This window comes from Equus quagga, chromosome 8 (assembly GCF_021613505.1).
Source record: "Equus quagga isolate Etosha38 chromosome 8, UCLA_HA_Equagga_1.0, whole genome shotgun sequence".
Classification (NCBI taxonomy): Eukaryota; Metazoa; Chordata; class Mammalia; order Perissodactyla; family Equidae; genus Equus; species Equus quagga.
The window spans coordinates 35818506-35832400 of NC_060274.1; the positions used below are offsets into that span (position 1 = coordinate 35818506).

The 13895-nt window shown below is 40.1% G+C and overlaps 1 protein-coding gene across 1 annotated transcript in view; it reads right to left on the minus strand.

Moving 5' to 3' along the window:
- VPS41 (VPS41 subunit of HOPS complex) overlaps positions 1-13895 on the minus strand; it is a 177852-nt gene that overhangs the window by 13595 nt on the left and 150362 nt on the right. Inside the window, exons 22-25 of the mRNA XM_046669630.1 lie at positions 12036-12173; positions 4766-4820; positions 2899-3039; positions 1491-1627 (exon numbers count right to left, since the gene is read on the minus strand). Of these exons, the coding sequence (XP_046525586.1) occupies positions 1491-1627; positions 2899-3039; positions 4766-4820; positions 12036-12173 (471 nt within the window). The remainder of the gene's footprint in view (positions 1-1490; positions 1628-2898; positions 3040-4765; positions 4821-12035; positions 12174-13895) is intronic.

A 13895-nucleotide genomic window follows, 5' to 3' on the forward strand; every position in this document is an offset into this window, starting at 1 on the left:
TTATTCCTCTTTCCTTCCTTGCCTCTCCCATTCCCCCTCTGATAACCTTTCCCTGGGTCATCTGCAAACCTCCAGATTCCACTGTAAATAAATATGTGTGTATCTTGGAGCTTTTCATAGAATAGGTCCTCTCCTTTGCCTCTTTGCTTTAACCAAATACCCCTTTCTTTCCCACGACCCCGATTTCCCACAAGCCCTCCTGTGTGAAGGCTCCTTGTTCTCTCACATCCCGCCTTCGGGAAAACCTTTTCTCCTAAGCTTTAAGCCTTTGAAGCTGTGTTCCCAGTAAGACCACAGTCACCTGTGGGCTGCGAGGTTAGTCTCCAGTTCACTGAGAAGGCTGGAGTTGGCCTACAGCCCCCAACCCCACGTTCCTCAATGCCCACTTGGATGACTCATTGTGTCCTCACAGTTTCTCTCAGAATTCCAGGCCAATGACCTTAACCTTCATCCCACTTTTTGAACATATTCGCAAGGATTCCTTTGGAAATTTTAATGTTAACAATATCCCACTCCCTGGCCACAGCTCTTGTCCCTCCAGCTCTGTCACTCTTTTTCATCTCTCACATCTCTAATCTGAGGCCACCAGCCCGAGTTCAGCAGGCAGGCCCCCACTCTGCACCCTTCATGGTCACTCCGGGCTCCACACATCCTCCTCACTACGCTCCTCTCCTTACTCACCCTCGTAACCATTTCTCTCCACCACAACCTTATCTTTTGACTCTACATGAAAAATCTTTGTTTCCAGGAAAGGAATTTCATCCATATTACAACAAAAACTCATTTTCGAATGAAGGAGGGAAAGAAAGAACGGTCTGAATTGTTAAAGAAATGGACTTTAAATAGTTTCAAGTTCTATGGAAGCTACCAGCATCTGGAAAAATAGTAATTGTTAGAGTCCTTTTAAAGAAAAGATTAGGATACTTTGTAATTAGCATATTAATTACTTATATGAAAATAATGGGGTCCATTGCTCTTATCACAAATTCTGAATTATTATGGATTAAACTTGTACTAATCTAGAAAACAGACAAAAGGTTAAATAAAATCCTGTATTTTAACATGTTTCAGGCAGTGGGTTAATGAGTGGCTTCAGGAAATTATCAAACTATTTGAAAAACATTTTTTTTTATTCCTCTAAATGGACACAACACTCATTCTACCTAAAAACGGTTTGGGAGGTCTGACCTGACAGCAGGGTCACCACTCCCACAACCTCTCTGATGCCATGCTGTACTTACTACATAAATGTACGAACGTCTGCTCATTAGGAAGAGAAATTTGGAGATGGTTAAAACATTCGATGGCTTCCTTAAAGGTTGATAGTTCTAGTTTCTCCATTTGAGCAGTTTTCTAGACATCTGGGCCTAAATAAAATGTAATTATCAAATTGAATTATTTGACTGCTATCTAAAATAAACCCTGGAAAAGTTTATCTAGTAGTTAGTCAACCACTCAGCATGCTTATTTGTCCAAGAAAGGACACTTACTTGCAAATTGTAATCTTGCAGAATTTTAACCAAGGAATCTCTCAAATTGGGAATCTCCATTCCTTCCTTAATGCGGTGAATCAGCAGAATTGGGTCAACGTGCGTGCCAATGTTATTTAACAAGCCAGTAATAAATGCTACAAAATACCACATAAAACAATTTTATAAGCAATGTATATAACGCAATTTTAAACCGAAAGTAACTCAAAGAAAAAACTATTTCCTTCAAAATGTTAAAACTGTATGAATTTCTAAACTCGCAAGAACTAATTTTCCTTTATTTTCCTCATGACATAAAGGAGAAGCTAAATGAGAAGAGTTTAAAACAGCTGAAAAACAAATGATTCCTTCAGAATACAGTTTGCGATGTCAAAGGGTTGCAACTAATATTTACTGAAAATTTACTATGGCTCATCCCTATCACACACTTTTCTCCAATATTCTGCCAGGTCGGAATGTTATTTGTCTCCATTTCACAGAATAGGGAAATGGGGCAGTTAACTAATTCATCCAGGGTCACACAGCCAGCGAGTTATAAGCCCAAATTCAAACCCAGGACAGATTCAAGTTCACGATGTACTTTTGCCTCAGGTTCCTTAAACTACTACTTTATCACCCTAAATTAGATTCTCAAAGACATACGGGCATGCAACTACCTTAATCTGAAATTGACTTGAGTACCACTGTCCTCTTGTATCACAATCATAACAGCAGTTTCTAGAACTTGAAAATCTTGAAATAGATAAGCATTCCTACCAAAAAATAAAAAAGGGAAGGGGGGAGATTTCAAACCACTACTGTTAGTTTCTGAATCATTTCTGTATCTACAAAAGAGGACCTGGGTGACTGTTAAGTGACTGCTTTCGTTTCTTTCCAAAATGGGAGACCCAATGCAAATGGTCAAGCGGAGCGCCAACATATTTACACTCCATAAAACGGGGCAGGAAAGAGAGACTAAATATTACAATAGCAAACATCCACATATGGTCAACGTCCAGTGACAGTCACCGATTTCCATAAAAAGAGACTGGTAAAGGCTAGAGACTGGTAAGGGCTATCCATTTTCAAAATAAATGCACTCTGTATACAAACAGAAAAAAAACAAACTAAGCCAGATCACATTTACTCAATTTGGGTGTAGTAGGTAAAACTATGGTTCATGGGGACAGTTAATATTAGGAGGTTAACCACTTGTTCTTTATCACACTAAAGTAATGCAAAGAGATGGGGCTCCAGACTTCTCTGCACAGGATGAGTATTGGAAATCGTTACGATGTGCCTGGGCTGTTTTTATTACGGATACTTTGCAATATTTTTAAGCCAACGTGTCTTGAGATAATTCTTACTCCAGACATAACTGGCTATATTGAGAGAAAAAGTTATGATCACAGATGGCTTTTCTGCTTACGTGGTTTGTCGATGGAATATAAAATCAGGTCTTCCCAGAGTTCTCCATCGTCTTGCTCCTTGGCAAATTCAATTGCTTTATCAACATCATGTAATTCCTCCATGATCATCTTCAGGGCACTTCGGCTATTGCCCATTCGGCCTAGCAAAGATGTGCGAAATACTTCACTTAGGGCATTTCAAGAAAATATTGTTAAAGAAATAGCCTATCTCTTTAACTTGTTTACACAGTTTGAAAGGTGAGACAAGAGCATATTTTCTTAAGTGATATTAGCACTCACTACCTATAACAAAATATAAAATAAATATCTCCTATTTACTGGGTGTTTACTTGCGCTGAATACTCATTGAAGTGCTTCACATGAAATTACATCAATCACCACTATAATCCTATGAAATATGTTCTACTAATAGTCTTATTTTATAGAGGACGTTGAAATGTCAGTAACTCTAACATCATTCAGCTACTAAATGGCAGATCTGGAATCTAAACGCAGGCCTGTAGATTCTGACTTCCTTCGGACAGACCTGGATTTCTTTGGATCCAGATACAGTTAAGGCTTTTAAAGGCCCTGGAGTCATTCTGCCTCTTCACGTGCTTTGCATATTGCTCTTCTGACACACTGTGCCAACTGCAAACTCAACTATCAGAGGGCTGCCTCTTTTCCTTCTCTTCCAAGTTCAGGGCAAAGCTTTTCAATAACCCCAATGAAATGAAAGTATTCACCAACTAGGCTTTTACTCGCTTAATTATCTTTACACACTTTGCTCATTGATCTCTTGGCGTTTTAATGGTTTTGTTAACAGTTTCCGGGAGTTTTTAACACAGTTCACGTAGAAAACTTTACTCAGAGGAGGGACAGTGACTGCCCGGCTGTGGGCCAGGGTCCTCCCGTACGCCCACGGGCCCTGGCCTGGGGTAGTAATGGACCTTGAACCCTTCTGACGCTGGGCAGCCATTATCAGTGATAATAGCTGACCTGTGAATAAAATGATATCCCATTTGTTATGCCTTCCAAAGCATTTTGTTTTCCTATCAACACTATTTCCATAGTTTATGTCTTTAAAAAAATGGTTTACTTTTTAAATGTGTATAGGATTTTTAAGTTTTTATAACTTAAAAAAGGGAGACGATGTCTCCCTTTGTAAGTTCTCTACTCCTTCTAACACAATGTAACATTATGACAAAAATCTACTCTACTGGAGTATTTCTTGGGAGGAGATGCCGGAGAAATACCTAATATTAACTCTATGTTACGAATATCTGCATGGAGCTTCCTTAGGAAAAATCTACATTGCTTTTACGCAAGTGATTCATTTTGGAGGAATGTGAAAATATAGTAAGTTCTGTGCCTTGGTGTGCAGGATACAAAAACTGTGACATGCATGGAGGCGGGGGCCAGAGGACCAGGGACAAACACCATTAGCTATGTTATACTAAAACATTTTCCTCTCTCTCCAAAACTTCGATATTCAATTGCATTTCCTCCAATTGTTTAGGGCGTGATTTTTGAAAATGAGCATTATTTATTTTCTACTGAGGTGATGGTAATATAAGATGATGATAATTAAAAAATAAAAAAAGGACAAACTCGTCAATGCATTTACAATTTATTTTATGTTGTGAGATGTGAACGGATACAGTTTTTTTATCACACAATACTACGATGTAATTTCAACAGCATTTATTAAATAACTCTTCCTAGAGCTGTGAAGTCTCCTTTTCCATGCATTGAATTCTTGTGTAAAATAGGCTCCAACCTTTGTGTTACTTTGGGCTAAACTTACGTCTACTCTTAGACAATTTATATCACGTTGTCATCCCACTTCTTAGTTTATGGGGACCAAAATGAATAAAAGCTACTTACTCAGAAGATACACGGTCTCTTCTACAAAGTTTCTCTGTTGACAGATCTCAAGAGCCTTCAAATAAAGCAGGGTAAAAACACTGCTATGGGTTAGCAGACAAGAACAAATATTAATAGAGTCCCTTAAACACAAGTTTGAGAGAATTTTTCCATTGCCATCCTTTAAAAACAAAACAGAGCAAACAAACAGGACAGAACCCTCCTTAGGTGTTGGAGTGGCTGTCCTCATTCACTCTCACAGAGGTGCTGGATCCTACACAATTTAACGGATAACGTATTTGAGGCAACTCAGAACATTCCAAGAGCAAAGGCAGAAGGCAAGATGCTGAAAGGACCTTTCCCGCCAAGTTTTCTCTCTTTCCATCACTTTAGGTTTCTTCGCAGCACTGCCCCCTCCCGAGCTGCTTCAGTCCCTGGTTTAAGCTCTGGTTCCCTCCCCTGGACAGTAAGCTCCATGAAAGCACCGCTGCTCCCTGCCACATGTTCCCCGTATTGAGCGTACCAGAGCTCAGGAAACATGTGTTCCATAAATAAATAAATACTGAGTATATTTCTATTGCCAGCTCACAGGGTTTAAAAGAGAACTCAGCTCAAGGATCTGTCAAAAGGGAGACGGGAAAAGCACATCGGACAATCAAGAAGGATCAAAAAGGAGGAGATCAAGTAAAGAAATGGGGGAGTGCAGCGATGACAGCATTTCCTGAGTGTAAGAAAAAAGACACACTATGTGTTTACACATCATCCAATAATCCTGAAAGAACAGGCACACATCTACTATACACTCTCTGCTGGCGCTAGAGGGTCAGGGTGGATGGAGATGCAAAGATGCAGTGATAAAAATGCTGCTGCTGATGACATGTAAGAGGACAACAAGGAGTGGGGGGAGGTGGTGGCTCAGTGGGAGTAGTAGCAAGGTCCAGCGAGGGTCACAGAGATGTGACAACACTGAATCCCAGGACCAGGAGAAGCACGAATAGGGGGCCATGTGCATAGACAGAGGACATGAGCTCCAGCATGGCCCTCTTACAAAAAGCTTCACAGAAGAGGTGGCATCTGCAGTGGGTGCAGTAAGAGCTCAGCAGCAAAGCTCACCTCAAATCCTTCCTATGTATGCTTCCTATGGTGTTGCTCTGCTCTGACTCAAAGCTGAGAATCTTTACTGCATCCTCGCTCTGGACCTGCCTTTCTGTGCAGCAACACCTCACACCCCGCTCATCCCACTACCCTGTCCCTCAGCCTGGAAGGCTGCCCTCACTCCCCACCCCTGGCAAGTACTTCAGACAAATACTTCTTGGACCCCCACACCAGGTCAGATCCCAAGTCCTTACTCTCTCTGCACCCTGCATGCTTTTCACAACACAATCATAGGTGCAATTAACTACTTCCCTAATTGTCTGTCTGATTTCTGTAGGCTGGGACCATGCACACTCTAAGCCCTGTGCTTTACAAAATGCCTGGCTCATAGTAGGTGTGCAGTATATATTTCCTAAGTAGATGAGCAGACAGAAAAGGTTTCAGGAGGAAGATCACTGGGTTGCATAGCTAGAGTAGTCATTTAAAAACAACCAGTTGAGGTTGTTTTAAAAACAAGAACCAAGAAGATAAAAAGAACGGCACAGGTTCATCAGCTCTTCTGGCTCAACGATCTAGTTTAGGAAATAACAGCAGCCACTAGTTTTGACATTTTGATTTTTGACTTAAAAATTGTGTGTAGAATATGTTTAAATCTGTGTCTCTTATTGGAGATTAACAGCTAAAATGGAGGGGAAAATGCTAATCACAGAGATCAACGCAGGAGAGAAAACCCCTATAAAGAGATCAAAAATTTAGGGGAGAAAAACCTCTAAACCAAACATAAAAAAGGAAAACACCAGTAATACCTTACTTTAGCACTGCAATGAAATGAGGATGGTATTGTAAAGTACACAAATCATTTAAATGAAGTAATGAGCAGACATGAAGGTCACATCGAGGAAGAAATACTATTGATTTGATTGCCCACAAGATTCCTTTAAAAATTACGTGGCAGAGGTAGGTAGTTGTCCCCCAGTATCCTTCACCCATTTCTTCTACAGTAATAAGATTTCAGGTGTGTGTGTGACTGCCAAGAATTAAACAAAACCCTCCGAGCTCCCCAGAGGTGGGAGAGCTCCGTGACTAACGTCCACGGTACAGATGGAGCAGAAACGCGGACCGGCAGCTTCTGGGGGCGTTCTGAAGAAGCCGAGCAAGGCAACTCTTTGCTTTCTTCTTTTCAGTCCTTTCATCCAATCTGCTGCTTCTAACACAGATGATGCTATCTCACACCACAAGGTCAAGGTCACATAAGGTGGGGGAAGAGAAAAGAGGTCTCTGACCCTGTGGCATGCCACCACCAGCATGGCCACTCCATTAGGACTTCCCTGTCACAGAGAACTAAACTGCCGCTCTGTTTAAGCCACTATTATTTTGGGATTTTTATCACTCATGGCTGAACCTAATCATAACGAACACTTAGAAAATCCTCATTTATTTTGAGTAAAAACATGGTTTACCTATCTGTATACCGTCACATCCACAAATCATCATCACAAACAATGATGTTTATGACCAACTTTCTCATCAACTCCCAACTCTTCTGGAATGAGACTAGAGCAGAGACAGGATACACAGTGAGAAGTCAAATAGGGGAAAAAAGCAAAAAATCTGAAGTCAGAGGACTCGGGACTATTCCAACAAGAAATTATTGAGACACTGGCCTACATTTGTACTAGCTGGAGATACAGATGGACAGTTTATGGTTTAGTGAGACTGTCATTCACAGATAAACAGAACATGGTAATACAACTGGATAAGTAATACAACTGGACAGTATGAATAAGGATGAGTATATTGCTTAAAGTAGTTTATTAAAAAGGTATCTATAAATCAATTTTGTATTTGGAAATTTACTAACAGTTTAAAGTACCACTCAGAAGTTTCAAACAGAACCATCCCCCCTTTTCCTGAGTATTTTAGAAAGCTTGAGAAGGTGCTTGTCTCAAACCACAAAGCGAGTTTGCAGAGTGAAGGCTCACTGAGCTGTCCAAGACAGTAGCTTGCTTTATGTGGCTACTGGAATTTAAATTAAATTAAAAATTCAGTTCCTCACTAGCCACATTTTAAATACTCAACTGCTGTTTGTGGCTGGTGGTTACCTTGTTAGAGTAGACAGTAGCACACTTTCATCATTGCAGAACATTCTACAGGACAGTGCTGCTGGAAGCTCTTTCAGGATACTACCAAAAATGACAATTTGGGTGGGAAGAAAGGTCTGAAAGCAAGTTTGAAGTCAAGAATGGTCTGCACTGCAAGATGTGTAACACCAAGCTCAAAGATAATCTGAGTGTCCGAAATTTGCCTTTCACAGATTTTTAAATATCTTACGACTAGCTTCTAAAAGTATCTTAAATTAGCCGTTTCTCATATATGAGAAAGTAGAGACTCTAGAACTCTCTAGAAATTTTGAGTAAACTATAAAAAGAAAATATTTCTGGTACACAGAATTTTTCTATTATTGACACACGTGAAGCATAAAACCATGTGTCCAGTTTCAGATTCTTCCATGTTCTGGGCCGTGGTGCTCCCTCTAGAGGAAAGAGATGGGAAACACTTTTAAAGCCAATGGGAGACAGACAGACAGACACACAGGAAAGGAGAATAGTAGTAAAAATAAAAGTGAAAAGACAGAATAATGACAGAAATTGAGTAAAAAACGATCCAAAAATAATATTTTAATTTTCCTTTTCCTGATTAGTATAAAGGTAAGGAAGAGAGTTAGAAATTTGGGGTAATTAACAGGAACTTTATCAACTATAAACTAAATAATGACTTCCACTTGGCCTTGACCTTGTCATCTTTTATCCAATCTTCTCTTTAAATTTCTTTCATGAAAATCTATAAACTTTGTACCTCCCAGCTTTATTCCTCGAAATCCACAAATACTGCCACCTTGTGAATGCCATTATACATGAGAGAGATCACAAATTCAGGTATAAATTTGCCAAAGCTATAAAACTGATACTCTGCTTTTAAGTATCATAGGCATAAACAAATCAGGTTTGCAAACGAAACTATGCTCAACGACCACACCTGGAAATCACAGGAGAAAGGACAATTTAGCCGTTTAAAAACTGTTATCTTTCATGATTCTGGCAATACTAAGAAATATCTTTATTATTGATGTTGTCATTATTATTTTAACTAACTCTGTGAACCTGAACAATGATTCCTTACCACAGGGGGCAGAACATGGGACCTGAAGTTAAAAGATCCAGGTTCCAAGTCTTGGCCCTTTGACTTATTAGCTCTAAATTTTGGGCTGTTTCTTTCACTCCTGAAGACTCAGCTCGTCATGTACAAAATGACTTTATCTACCTACCTGCACTTTTATTGAGATTAAACAAAAACAAAGTGCATTAAAGCACAGAACACATAAAGCACAACCGAAACGATTTTTATTGTCTTTCTAAATTGCTACAGATGTTATAAATTCTTACCAACTCTGTATCTCCTTTAGAATGAGCAATTTCATAAAAGCTTATGGTTAATTTTGGAATTTAGGAGATGTGGTGACTTTAAATCCTGAACTCTTGTCCTTGATAACTACATGCCTAAAGGGCTTTTGATGTGATGTCAGGGTCTCTACGAAGTTTTTGACCAAATGCTATTGGCTGTGGGATTTCAATCAATTCAAAATAAGTTTGACCTGGATTCTTGAAGATTTCAACAAGTTGTCATATGAAATCACCCCTCCTCTCAACAATTACCCAATCCCAGCAAAGGCAGACAACCAGAAATACGGAAGAAAGAGCCGCTATTCTGCCAGAGTGAATTACCAACAACAGTGGGTCAATATGCTCTGAACAATGCCTTGACACCTTAAATACTTCCCACTCAAAATAAAAACAAACACCAAAAGACCTCCTAAGCATCTACAGGACTAAACAATCCATCAACTCTTCCGAAGTAGAGACTTCCGAGGGGGAGGGCATTAAATTTTTAAGTTCTTAACTTAGAAAAGTAGACCAAATTTTCTGAGTCTCTCTTCAGACCAAACAGATGAACTTATCTCTATGACCTTCAGTCACTTCACTGTTAGCATGCTTGGGGGGCATTTAATGGGGGAAAATCTACTTTGCTTTTTATGAATTTGTAGCTTTTTCATGTTATAAGTAAACATAAGAGAAATTAGTTTCTAAGATGACTAAGTGTATATAGAGCTCCTACTTCAAGGGAAAAAGGAAAGAGACCCTTCATGAGTTAATAAAATCAAGAATATCTCCTTTAAGATGGCTTTGGGTACCTGAACAAGGATAGTGATGTTTTTGCAAACATACAGATTTCCCACAATGGATTCTGATGAAAAGATAATCTCTTATGAAGAAGTCATTCAATGACCAGTAACATGAAAGCCCATTTAAGGAGTTCTAAAAATGTTGATTATTGACTTCATTATTTTATAGTGGCATTATTTCCACCATTACAATCCTCTAATCCATTTTGTTCAAATTTTTCTTTCAGTGGAAACCATGAGATAATTTTTTTAAAAACTATTTAAAACATAATTGCTTTCAGTATGCTTGTGTTCTTTTATATGCAATGGGTTCTTCTCAATGGATCCGAGAGAAAAATTCTAAAAGGTCTACACAATGCTCTAAGTGAGTCCTATGTATCAGAAGTACCATACGCAGGTCTTCAACTTTCTGATGTTCCCTTACAGGCAGAGCAGTGTGCCTTCTGTTGAACACTACTAGATTGGCAAACTGTAAACCAGATGGGTTACAGTGTGTGAGAAACACAAACACACTGGAATCCGGGTGCACCTCTGCACCTGTGTTGAGTGAATGAGGAGGCTGGATGGCTGCTCATCACCCACCTGTGTGGGACTCTGTCCAAGGAGTCAACTAGAGACAGCCACGCCCTCCTGGAAACAAATGCCATGTCCTCAAAAAGTGAGATACAAATGAAGGGGCACTGTTCAAAGCATAAGATTCTCACTCTTTTTCTAGATTACAGATTCCATAGTAAGAAAAGAGGGAAACATCTGCTTTTATTTTTGGAGTAAGATGATGTATTTCCAAATTTACTCTTGAGAAAATGTTGTAGGGCCCAAATATAAAATGTTACAGATTTTAATAAACTAATATGCAGGCAAGATATTTTTTCATTAACTGCAGATTTTGAAAATCCATTGAGCTGAAACTGGTTCATAGTAAAACCCATATATTTAAAGTTAATCACCATGGATTCAAGAAGCAACTATAAAAGTTGTGGGTGCACAGAAACTGCACGTTGTCAATCAACTTCTTAACACACGTCTCTTATGGGTCAAATTCACGTTTTGTTTTGTTGATAGACACAGTTGACTAAAAAGTACTTGTTATCTTGTCATCTGAATTTACTAAGACACTTGTAGATGTTAGATAGCATTCCAGATGGTATGAAGAACCATGGAAAACAATATTGACGGCTTTAGATTGCCAGGTTTCTAGTACATACTAGTAAGTATTATAGTTTATTTTGAAACAGCAGGCTCATAAAACTTACTAGTTCATATTTAGCCCTAAGTAGAACCTCTGAGTATTCATTTAGTCATTTGCTCACTCACTCGTTACGCAACAAACATTTAGTAAGTATGTAACGTGTGCTGGCTACTGGGTTCACAAAATGAATGAGACAAACTCCTTGTCCTTGAAGAATTTACAGGACAGTGGGAAAGAGAGACTAGTAATTATATTTATTATAATTATAGGGAATGTAGTGTGATAGAAAAATGGAATGTAGTGTGAGAGAGAAATACAGAAACACCTAAGGTGGATATTTAAAGCAGGCAAGGTGCAGGACATAAGCTATTGACCTTGAGTCCCAACTGGGGCCAGTACCTCTGGCTTGGGACAGTTCCTGTCTCCCTCTTTGGCCGACTGTGAGGCCTAACTCTGATTCTGGTAAACTGACTCAGACTTCTGATATCGTTTTTTCTTCATGGTTGATTGAGTTCCAGACCTTAGGTTAAACCTTTATTCCAATTAAACCTGGCATAGAAATGCTTGTGCTCCTCACCAAAATCTAACCAACAGGACCTCCAACTCTCATCAGAAGGCCCTGGCAAAACCTACTGCTTTGAGAGCAAGAATCCTCCCCTTGAACAGGGATGGGTGAGCAGACAGAAGAAGACTAGAAGAACCAACAGTTGACCAACGATGACAACTTCTGCACCTGAAGTGTGCCAGCGGAGGAGTCTGTGACCTACCTTTTCAAGCGGGCAATGGGTACTATCTCGGAGAAATGGAAGCAAGTTTGGTCGATCATATTCAGCATAAAGGCTGATCTGTTTTTCATGGTAGCGCTGCCCCTTATGATGGTCTCTCTTGAAAAGCTTATGCAGATACTAAAGAGAACAAGGGAACCAATCATGAATATTAAAATGAGAAAAGTAACACCTGTTTAACATTGTTATTCAGTTCTAAACACCTTCCACGGAGAGGCTGAAGAAAAAGTCGTTTTCAGGAAAAATCTCTGGGTGAAGGAGAAGTGGACAGGAGAATGCCTTTGGGAGAGCAAGGAGCTTCTGACCTTTTCTAGAATGGTCCCGAGTGACCTGGCTCTACCACTGACCAACCCTGTGACCTTGGGCAAGTCACTAACCTCTCTGTGACTGAGTCTGTTTATCTGCAAAAATCTCATTGTGTTGCTGTGAAGACTGAATGAGTCACGATGTGTAAATCACTCAGAACCCTGCCCCGCATATGCTAAGCACTACAGGAATGTTAACCATAGTAGGGTTAATATCGTCACTGTCATCTGCTTCACTTCAGAAATAAAATATCAGACTGGTGGTCTTCCTAGATCACAAAAATCCTTGTCTTTTATATAACAGAGGGTAGAGTCAATATGTTCTTAAAAACTGAAGCAGTAAGTGCTAAATTCATTCTCATACATTCTGCATCTCCTCTCTGTTAAGTCTTTTTGAGATCTTTTCAGAGATCTTTGCAGTGAAATGCTGCCTATGCTGGGGACATCAAAAACAGAAATAAAAAGTCAAAATCAAGAAGAGCACAGGTGTTCTGAACTAATTCTCAAAACCGATTCCTTTCCCTAGCTGTCAGAAAAAGTTAACGGACCTCAAAGGAACGGAATAATTCACTTTCTTCTCAGAGGCAAGATTAAGACTACAAATATATTATGTAGAAGTTAGAAATCGATGTTCAACGTTTAGTGAACGTTTAATGTCAACAAACGCTCCATGACCCACCAGAGGCGGAAACACTTCACATTAATTTCATGAAGTGCATTCACACCTTGAGGACCAGTTCGTAAGCAACAGGGAACGTCAGCCCCCACGAAGCTGTGACTGTCAATGAGTCAGCTAAGTCCGACATTCACTGCTGTGTACGGTCACTAAGTAAGCCCAGCCACGACCTGTGCACACGGAGAAACCACTCCTCAGGTTAACTGTCCACATCTCCCTAAGGCGAGAAGCGGGGAGAGTGGTCAGACAGATCTCCACGCGGGTCGGACAGAGGGCCCTGCCAGTCCACTGGCACTGGGGTCAGCGTGTGAGCTGGACACATGGTGCTGCTTCCCAGAGGCGCAAAGAGGACGGGAAGGCTCTGTCACATCTGCCAAGGCAAATTTATGGAGACATTACACCGCCTGACAGGGAAGATGAGCTATTTTAGTGTGAGCTCTGCCAGCGTCTCACCACGGCACTAATGACACTGTCACACAGACACCTACGGCCTGTAATCCTGTCTCACGGCCTAAGGAGGCCAGAAATCACTGCTTTACAAACAAATCCCAAGGTGGCCAGCACAGAGGCACCTTGCTTGGGTAAGCAGATAATCTTGAGATTTCCAATCATGAACAAAATAGCAATAGCATCCGCACAAGCCCTGAGCAAAAACAAAAAGTACCACCCATTCCTATCCTGGAGTCTTCAAAAGCTTCAGTGCCTAAAACTGACTTCTGAACAAAATACTCTACTCCCTGAGCCTCCTCTTGTGGTGTAGAGAGGTGGGCAAAGATAAAAGAGTGCTCGTCATATGTGGTACCCATATAGTCCTACTGGTCTAATCTCCGTTTTCACTGAAGGCTTCTCTTCTATAATCTA